At 42.7% G+C, this 10,106-nt stretch overlaps 2 protein-coding genes across 2 annotated transcripts in view; one reads left to right on the top strand and one right to left on the bottom strand.

Annotated features, from left to right (window-relative positions):
• LOC311003559 (protein NLRC3-like) overlaps nucleotides 1-10,106 on the top strand; it is a gene marked incomplete at both ends in the record, with an annotated part of 385,386 nt that overhangs the window by 161,805 nt on the left and 213,475 nt on the right. The window lies entirely within an intron of this gene.
• acvr2ba (activin A receptor type 2Ba) overlaps nucleotides 2,183-10,106 on the bottom strand; it is a 42,518-nt gene continuing 34,594 nt past the window's right edge. Inside the window, exons 3-11 of the mRNA XM_083995821.1 lie at nucleotides 9,239-9,345; nucleotides 8,929-9,074; nucleotides 7,082-7,225; nucleotides 6,808-6,951; nucleotides 5,312-5,460; nucleotides 5,109-5,223; nucleotides 4,779-4,917; nucleotides 3,711-3,841; nucleotides 2,183-2,478 (exon numbers count right to left, since the gene is read on the bottom strand). Of these exons, the coding sequence (XP_083851947.1) occupies nucleotides 2,257-2,478; nucleotides 3,711-3,841; nucleotides 4,779-4,917; nucleotides 5,109-5,223; nucleotides 5,312-5,460; nucleotides 6,808-6,951; nucleotides 7,082-7,225; nucleotides 8,929-9,074; nucleotides 9,239-9,345 (1,297 nt within the window). The 3' untranslated portion in view covers nucleotides 2,183-2,256. The remainder of the gene's footprint in view (nucleotides 2,479-3,710; nucleotides 3,842-4,778; nucleotides 4,918-5,108; nucleotides 5,224-5,311; nucleotides 5,461-6,807; nucleotides 6,952-7,081; nucleotides 7,226-8,928; nucleotides 9,075-9,238; nucleotides 9,346-10,106) is intronic.

Below are 10,106 nucleotides of genomic sequence, written 5' to 3'. Positions count from 1 at the left end.
ACACTTCATCCTTTAAAGGAGACATATTCTGCCCCTTTTCCAAAAATTCAAATAGTTCCCAGGTGTCTTAAAGACATGTCTGTGACATGATTCGGTCAAAATCCCCCAAGGATCAAACATCACAGCTCTTTTCATCCTCTCTAAACAGCCCTGTTCAGAACGGCTGGTTTCAGCGCCTGTCCCTTTAAATGCAAATGAACCAGGGGGGTGGTATGCAAATTCAAAAACTAATCACATCGTTGTCAGACAACTGAGGGAATAGCTTCTAAAACCTCATGGATTTCAACCTAGGGAGACTGAAAATGACAGATTTCTTTGTCAATTCTCACATTTTGGGGCTGGAAGGCAAAACAAACACCCAGATATATGTTAAAGAGCCTTCAAAAAGTGATATTTCCATAATATGTCCACTTTAAAATCACTTAAAAACATTTAAAAAGTCTCTGAAATAGCTGATCTCTGCTGTGTCTATTAAAACGAGCAAGAGGTGACATATTCAGCTTTTGCTGGGGACTACATTCTGTGGCGGATTAATTCATTTTTTTCAGCTTCAGTTTGTGACAGCATAGTGTGTGTATGAGTTGATGGGTCAGGGAATATCATCAAAGAATGTTAGAGCGACTGCAGCTCAGCCAGAAGGTGATTGGTCTGAAGAGGTCAAAGTCCCGCCCCTCCACTTAGCTCCAGCTAATAAACTACCAGACTGAACAACAACGTAACAATCAGCATGTACAGTATAAAATTAAAATTTTAAAAAAAGGAACTCATCATCTGTCACGTCATGTGACTTTTGTGTTCACACAGACTCACACGTGCACTATCACATACACACACGCACGCACCCACACATGCACGCACATACACACCGACCTAAATGCATAAACCACTCTATGCATCCTGAGGTCTTGCACCTTTTTTTTTTTTTTTCCAGGGTGTTCTCCCCGTGTTTGGGCACCTTGCAGATTTACATATTCAGGACAGCCAATAGGCTTTGAGCACCCTCAGATAAACCCCTCCCACCAAAGTCTTTCACCAGCCACGCCTGACGTCGGCCCCGCCCCGCCTCGACTGTGGAAACGTAGCGGCCAGCGTTCCCTCCCCCTCCCCCGCCCCCACAGACCTGGTTACCTGAGAAGTTTTATTTCTGAGCCAACCAAAATGCTGTGGTTGAGCACAGTCAGCCAATCAAATCTCTGCATGCAAGACGTTTTGCCTCCTGCTTCCTGACAACCGAACCCGTCAGACTTCTCCCAGTCTTCAGCCTCAAATCAAAAAAAACATTTCAACACAAACAAAAAAAAGAGAGAAAAGAAACAAACACTATTCAGTCATTCTGGTTTTTCTTTGTTTCTCACGTCTTTCCTTCTGACCTCACTTCCTGTTTCCTGTGGTTATTTTTGAGTAGAACCCGTTGGATCCGAAGGTTTTGTCGTGTGTGGATAGTGATGCGTGGTCACAGGAGAAAAATAGAGGAAAAAGAGTCAGAGAAAAAGGTAGAAAAACTCAACTCTAAAACCTTTTGCTGTCTGTGTTTGCGTAACAGTCATCGCGTTCCTACAAGGGTTTTGCAGCATTGTAGTAAAAAAACGTCCCAACGGTAGGTTGATGGTAGGCGGTTGCTAGGTAACGCGGTTTGCGACTTCACCAGGTAGGTAGACAGATCCAGATGTGTCGTCGAAACAGAAGAAGAAGAAGAGGAATGCACGAGAAAAACCGTAAAAAAAAAAAAGAAAAATTGCAAAAGTAACGAAAGTTGTTGCTGAGGTACCTGGAGATAGAAGAGCATTCACTGAGTCGGGACCTGAACATGTTTCAGTGTTTTCCTGTGGGTGTGTGTAGAAGTGTGTATGCATATACTGTATATATATAGTATGTTTGTGTATGAGTGTGTGTGTGTGTGTGTGTGTGTGTGTGTTTGCTTCATATTTCCACAGAACACACACAAACACATGGATAAAAAAATGTGAAATACTGAAGACTGAGGAAAAAAAGGAGGATGTGTGCTGGTAAGATTTGTTCCAAAGGATGAAGACAGAGTTAAAAAACACATTCCTAAAAAATAAAGTAGCAGCTGCTTTCATGCTGTTTTCTGGTGTAGGTTGTGTATGTGTGTGTGTGTGTGTGTATGTGTGTGTTCAGAGGAAGTTAAACTGGATGTCAGGACAAAAAAAATGATCACTGGTCAGAACAGGCCTCCCCAAAAAAAAAGAAGTTGTTGGCTTGTTTTGTTCTGTGTCAGATGTCGTTGACGTTCCCTCATATACTGGACTCTTTGGGCGGCAGGTCCACGTTGGTAACCATGGGAACGGGGTTGCCCATGGAGACCAGCAGGGCGTTGTGGTCGGAGGTAGGCGGGGTGATGGTGGCGGTGAGGCGGCGGATCTGGGAGATCCTCTCCTCCACGCAGCCGGCCGACAGGCGCGCCTCGGCGTCGTGGTCCCAGCACTCCTCCACCGTCTCGCAGACCTGAGCCAGACCCTGCAGGACCACCGGGACAGAGACCACGTCAGGAGCAGCACTCAGACAGACAACTGGTCTCAGATCAGAATAGGCTTTTTGCAGAGCTCCACTACTTAAAACTTTATCTAATTTCTTTTATTTGACTTTTATTTGCTCTTACTTTTAACTCTGTTTTTAATCTTTGTTTGTTTTTCTTCTGTTTTATGCTTCTCTTTTTTTGTTTAATGTTTTGTCTTTATGTAAAGCACATTGAGTTGCCTTGGTATGAAATGCGCTATATAAATAAAGATGCCTTGCCTTGCCTTACTTCCTGAACTTAAACAAGCTCCTTTACTTCCTGTCTTATAATATTGGACAATCTGATGAATCCAGGTGTGTCTGACCATTGTGACTACTGAGGTCAGAGTCAGACACACCTGGATTCATCAGTTTGTCCAATAATGTAAGACAGGAAATCAAGGAGCTTGTTTAAAGACCCCCTAAACCAAAAATGGCCTTTTTGAAATTATTAACAAGTCAATTTATTATGTGGGCTCTGCTACAAGGCATTTCAGGAGCAAAATTGCTAATCCACACCATAACTGAGCATTTTAGACTTGAAAATACAGTTTCAAAACCAGAGTCTGAAAAAACTGGATTCAGTTTTTCAAATCGGAGTCAGTTTTCATGCGTCACGAAACTAGCAACCAATCCCGTTGAATTTGTTTTGCATATCATTTGTTGTTCACTGTGATATGATCTACTTACACAGCTAGATGTTCAAGCATGTTATGATTAGTTGCTGTGGCCCAGAGGTTTAGTCGCCGCCTTGAATGCAGTAGAACAGAATTCGAACTCCGGTGCAAACCTCATGTTTTGACTTCACTCCTCCATTTCCCCTGCCCCGTTAACGCACACCGCCGTTACTTAGCAACACGGTGGCGGTGGGCGGGCGCGAGTCATGAAGCATTTGCATAGGCTACTCATAAATATTCATAGAATCTGGATTTTTCAATGAGGGAGAAATAGTAGACCTGTTTTGTATTTAAACAACTTTTTTGTGGGAAAGCAATTTTAAACAAAAAATAGTCATAGAAGAGCATTTTTACAAATTTTAAAATGTCTCTTTAGGGGGACTTTAAGTTCAGGAAGTAGTGGAGCTCTGCATAAAGCCTGTTAGACCACAAGTGTGTGTGTGTGTGTGTATGTGTGTGTGTGTGTGTGTGTGTGTGTGTGTGTGTGTGTGTGTGTGTGTGTGTGTGTGTACTCACGTTGTGTTTGAGCCAGAGGTCTTTAAAGATGGGTCTCATCTTCTTGTGGACCACCGTCTCCTGCAGGTCCTCCAGTGATGGATGCTGTCCCACCTCCTCCTCAAACGGCAGCAGGTACTCATCCACCGGACCTGAACCACAGATGGTCAATGGTCAATGGACTTTGCATTTACAAACTGCTTTTTCTAGTCTCTATGACGACTCAAAGCGCTTTACACTGCAGTTACCTTCACCCACACACAGTCACCAGTGATGGGAATAAAATAACGGTGTTACTAACAGCGCTACTTTTTTCACTAACGAGCAATCAAAAAAGTTACTGTTTCCTCCGTTACAACGACAACAAAATGCGCCGTTATGCTGGGGGCATTATGTCTACTTTAAAGGGATAGTTACACATTTTGGCAAATTCACCCACTGCCATAGTGTCTATGCCTATAGTCTTAGGGGTAGGTTCGTTACCTTTAATTGTCGGTGCAAGCAACAACTCCAAAACCTTGCCAAAAAACATCTGCCCCAATGGGAACGTGCATCAGCAGCTTTGCATTTACCTTGAAAACAACTCTGTCTCATAACGTTCCATTATTATTTCATAGCGTTTTGCAATTGTTGGATTGTATATTTGATGAGTTTTGAGGGAAAGCCTGGAAATCCCATGAGCCTCCGAGCCTCAGCAGCTCCCATCTCTGCCCGACAATTAAAGGTAACAAACCTACCCCTAAGACTATAGGGATTATGGCAATGGGCCAATTTGCCAAAATGTTGAAATATCCCTTTTAAGCCCGGAATTCTCTGCCTGAACCCAGCCAAATAAAAAAAGGAGGAAGCCCGAGGCATCGAATCGGCCCGGCCTGTTGAGACAGAGACAGCCAGACTCTCCTCCACTATGTCACAGACACGATGGTGCGTTCAGGTACCGAAATGTGGTGCCGTTTGTTTTTACATGAATCGATAGGCTACTTGGGATTACTGCGGGAATTGGGTCGGGACCAATAAAAGTGCAGAATTGGGTACTCATCCCTACTCATACAGTGTGTTAGCGTGTGTGTGTGTGTGTGTGTGTGTTACCGTCAACAGCCTTGCAGCGGGACACCAGCTCCCACAGCACCAGCCCCATGGCGTACATGTCGATCCGCAGGAAGGAATCCCTCTGGAAGTTGATGGCTCCTTCTAAAACCTCTGGAGCCATGTAACGCCTGGTCCCCACCTGCACACACACACACACACACACACACACACACACACACACACACACACACACACACACACACACACACACACACACACACACACACACACACACACACACACACACACACACACAATAAAGCATGTATCATACACACTACACCATGTGTGTTGTGTAGCTGCAGCTCCAGCTCAGACGGAGCAGCTCACCTGTCCATGTGTCTCTCCTGGAGGTTTCCCTGGCTCAAAGAGCACGGCCAGACCAAAGTCACCGATGACCGCTGTGAGGTCTGTACGCAGCATGATGTTCTTGCTCTTAAAATCCCTGAAAGAGAGAAAGAATGAGTTGTGCATCATGCGCTGCTTCCATCACGTGTGTGTTGTGCGGCAGTGAGCCGTGTGGAGGTGCACACCTGTGAGCGATGGCTGGTTTGGGTCCTTCTCCTTTAAGTCTGGGGATGTCCTCGTGTAGGTAAGCCAGGCCGCACGCCATCGACTCAGCTATGTGACACATCTCTGACCAGCTGATCGCGTTCCCCTTCAGGAAGTCTGACAGAGAGCCCTGCACACACACACACACACACACACACTCGTTATCATCCAAGATCACATCAAACCTGAACATATCATTTCTGTTTTCTTGTTCAAACTTTGTTCAACCTCACTGAACATGGTATGAAATCTGATAAAGTATTAATAAAAGCTTTAATTTATGTTTCATTTGAGTTAAACTTGGACCTTCATCTGGTCAGGATCCACATGACATGTGGCCCAGTTGTTCAAACGGTGAAATCTGGATCTAAATTATTCAGATTCTGAAATCCCTTGTTTTGCAATCCAGGATCATGTAATCCACCTTACTTTTATCTGATTTGTTCAAAGCAAAGTTGGATTGGATCAGTCTGATCCAGATACAAACTTTTCACACTGAAGCCCATTAGGGCACTAACCCTTCCTCAACCTTTTGGAAAAGCCAGACCTTATCTCAGTGGTTCCCAATCTTTTTTGGCTCCTGACTCCATTTTGACATCACAAATTTCTGGCGACCCTGCAATCATGTGCAGTCACGTGACCACAGCCATCAATCAAGATGCACCAGCTCAGATATTTTTATATGCTGCATTTTATTTGAACTTGATTTATATTCAAGAAAGTGGAGAATACAATTGGTGTTTTGAATCATAATTTAAAAAAGAATAATAATTACTTAAAACAAAATGTTAGCAGTAATTTTTTTTATCAATTACTAGACATTTCAGGCGACCCCATTTGAATTCCAGGCGACCCCACATGGAGTCCCGACCCCAAGGTTGAAAAACACTGCTTTATCTGTTTTAGCTGTTTAAATAAATAAAAAAAGCAAATTACAGCACATGAGTCAAATACATTGTGAATATTGAAACATGTGTTTCAAAATTTCAAACTTCAAACTTCAAATATCCAGCAGTTGGAATGTCTTCATTTGTGGAGTAATCGATAGTTAACTTTACTTACTTTATCACTGTGATGGTTTAAAAATCAGGTGCAGATTATCAATCAATAACTACATTATAAAGTTGTGTATTTTACCAGTTTGAATTGAATTGAAATCACATTCTGTTCCTGAAATCCCTCCTGAATCCACCAAACTGCTGGGATCAGAATAATCCAGATTTTTTTTGGACCAAATTTATCATGATCCCACTAAAACGTTTACAACAACACAAACATCCAGATTAAAACCAAGATTGGATTGCGTGCCCTTATCTGATCTCAGAATCCGGTTTTTCTATTATCCAAAATCCGATCAGATTACCTTTGAACAACTGGGCCCTGATGTCAGAGTGTCCTTAAACACACCAGCAGTGACCTGTGATATAACTGTGATGCTGATCCCCCCCCCCCCCCCCCCTCCTCTCTGCTCACTCACCCTCTCATGGAACTCTGTCATGAGCCACAGCTCGCCCTCCAGGTTATTTCCTCGTTTCTCTGCGCCGATGTACCTCAGGATGTTTTCATGCCTCATCCCTGGTGTGATGAACACGTCTCTCTCGTTCTCCCAGGACTCCTTGTTCTGGAAGAGGAAGAGGAGGAGGAAGAGACGGTTTTGAGAGGTTTCTACACCTACAGAGCCAACGCAGCGAGCAGAGCAGAGCAGAGCAGAGCAGAGCAGAGCAGAGCAGAGCAGGCGTCTGGATCCCAACCTGGATGGGGAAGATCTTGACGGCCACGTATTCATTCATCAGCTGGCCCTTCCAGACGCAGCCGAAGCGGCCCCTGGCCTTCACCTCCAGCAGCTGCAGCGGCTTGAGGCCCAGCAGGGGGGAGGCAGGAGGAGGAGCCGGGTCCTGGAGGAGACAGAGAGGACAGTTGTGTGAAACTGTTGTGTTTTTTTTTTACATGTATTGTTTAATTTCAGTGCTAGTTTTATTTCTAAAGCCTGGGAAAGAAGACAGAAAAATGTGTTTAATTAATTTCTGATGATTTCCCTTGAACCTTGGCATTGTTTTCCTTAACGGTTTCGAACCCCTGTTTGTTGATGTGTGCTCTTGCCGGTGTGTTTTAGTGTCTTATAAGCCAATGCATGACACAATAACAAAAGTAATTCATTCATTGTACTAAGTGTGTATCCATGGAAATGAAGTCCTGTCATTAGAAATCTCCAGTGCTCGTGCCAAAATGGCAAAGATAGAAGCTACATTAAACAGAATTTGGAATCAGCAGCTGAGAAAGTCAAAACGCACATTTGAGGTTCAATTTTTTCTTTATTTATTATAATAATAATAATAATAATAATAATAATAATAATAATTATTATTATTATTATTATTATTATTATTATAATAATAATAATTATTATTATTATTACTACTACTATCTTTTTTTAATTTAATTTATTTTTAACCATTATTACCACTATTATTATCAAGTGTGAAGCACCACATATGTGAATAATATGTTTGCTTTGTATAATCTATGCAACTCTAAGGTTCTTGTCATTTATATTATTTATACTTATATGTATATCATTGTCACTTACGTTGATATATTTTTCACCACACCTATCAATACTTTTTTTTGCACATTGCCTGGCTGAAGGTTGATTATGTCGATAGTGTTTATTGTGTCGATATTTTCTGTCTGTTGAGCTGTGTTGTGTTTGTGTTTTCGTTTTTTTTTTAGCCCTCACTACTTTCTTTCTTTTTAACTAATTTCCCCGTTGTGGGATGAATAAAGTACATCTAATCTAATCTATAAATAAGATGAAGATTGTCTGCGCTCTAGTGTTGCAACTATGCTGACGTCCCTCTGCAAATGAAATAAAAAAATTGATCACAAAAAAAAGAAAGAAAGTGATATGTGAGGTCGTGGTAGCCTTTGACCTTTTATCACCAACATTTAATCACTCCATCCTCCAGTCCAAATGAATGTTTGGGATCAATGTGTTGGAGCAGAGACATAAAACACTAAAGTGTGATGTGAATAAATTCACATTCAAACATTTTTATCACAAAAATAAAGATTAAAACGTTCAGACAAAGAAGGCAACGTTTTCTTAAACTCAGAAATAAGTCAAAGCTAACTCCACCAACACAGACATGCACTGAAAACAAAGATAATATCTAATCAGATGATCAAAATGAATGAAACTCGTCAGAGATTCGTTGAATCTGAGCCAACTTTGTGACTCTGGGTTTAAACAGCAAACATCTGGACCACAGCTGGAAACAGCGAGCTCACAGACACATGGCTCTGCTGCTCAGGGTTTGTTGTGCATCGTTTACTGACTCAGTTTCAGCTGTGAGATTGTGTTGTGGTGCTGAGCTGAGGAGACAAAGGAGCTGCACTTCCACTAAGGAGGCACAAGAGGGCGCCGTGACAACAGAGTGGGCATTTTACTTTCTCTCTTTTTCATGTTTTTCATGTTCTATCATCTTTATCTTCTCCCTCAGGAAAAAAAAATCAAACCAGCAGCACAAACCAGGCAATAACAGCTCTATGGTGCATGTGTGTGTGTGTATGTATATGCGTGCATATTGTGTGTGTGTACCTCAGTGATGTCCACGTGTCCGTACGGAGGTTTCCGGTGGCGGTACATCCAGACGGCGGTGAGCAGAGCCACAGACAGCATGGTGACAGGCAGCAGGCAGTAAATCATCACGTTTAACACACCGAGGCTGGGCGGGGCTTTAATCACTGACACACACACACATAGAGAGAGAAAAACATTCATTAATATCCATCCATCCATCCATCCATCCATCCATCCATCCATCCATCCATCCATCCATCCATCCATCCATCCATCCATCCATCCATCCATCCATCCATCTATCATGAAGCAGCATCAGGTGACTTACATGGTCCAGTGACATCAGGCAGGTGTGTGAACCTCTCATTGCAGAAGTTTCCTTCACAGCAGCAGAAGAAGACCTGAGGACTCTCCTCCGTCGCCACACACTCCTGCCTGAGGGACGAGAGACAGGACGTCCAATCAGAGCTCTGACGTGGTGATGAGTGGACATGTGGACATGGATGTCCAGATCAATGTGAAAAGTCAAATCACCACATTTTTATGAACCCAACTTGAGACAGATGTTGATGAGGTGTCTTTATAAAGCTATGGCTCTGGTGTGGACAGGAATCAGGATCATTCATATCTTAATCATATTCTGATTAACATTATGAGTTGTGGTAATAAGATAATGTCAGAAATAACCAGTTTGGTGCAAATCACACATGATTTAATGAGCAAGATAATGAGAAGAGATGAGATGATTATAATTGTATAGTGCCATGATAGATCATGGAGATCACAAGATAATCTCAAGGCCTGACTTATTTATTTTAGACAGAAAGCAGGAACAGAAACAGATCACTGGAACAGTGGCGTGCACAGACTTTTTGAAGGGCAGGGGCGAAAAGGAAAAAAAGGGGCACCTAATAGCGCGTCCTCGCCACTTAAGAGGGCACTTTAGCACGCGTTTTGGCTTCCCTGAAGGCACTTTAACACGTGTTTTAGCTCCCAAGCGGCCACTTTAGCACATGTTTTGGCTCCTAGATGTGGCTTAGAGGGCACTTTCAGGGCTGCCAAGTTTCAGAAAATGACAAGAGTGAGACTGTAGCGACATGGTGCGTTTGGCCGGCGACCACAGGTCGGCGGCGAAAATTTTTTGGCCTTTTTTAACATCGATTTGGCCTGTTTTAATATCGATACCTTAAGACTAA

The sequence above is a fragment of the Trachurus trachurus genome (assembly GCF_905171665.1).
Source record: "Trachurus trachurus genome assembly, chromosome: 20".
Classification (NCBI taxonomy): Eukaryota; Metazoa; Chordata; class Actinopteri; order Carangiformes; family Carangidae; genus Trachurus; species Trachurus trachurus.
This window is presented reverse-complemented; position numbering and strand designations above follow the sequence as displayed.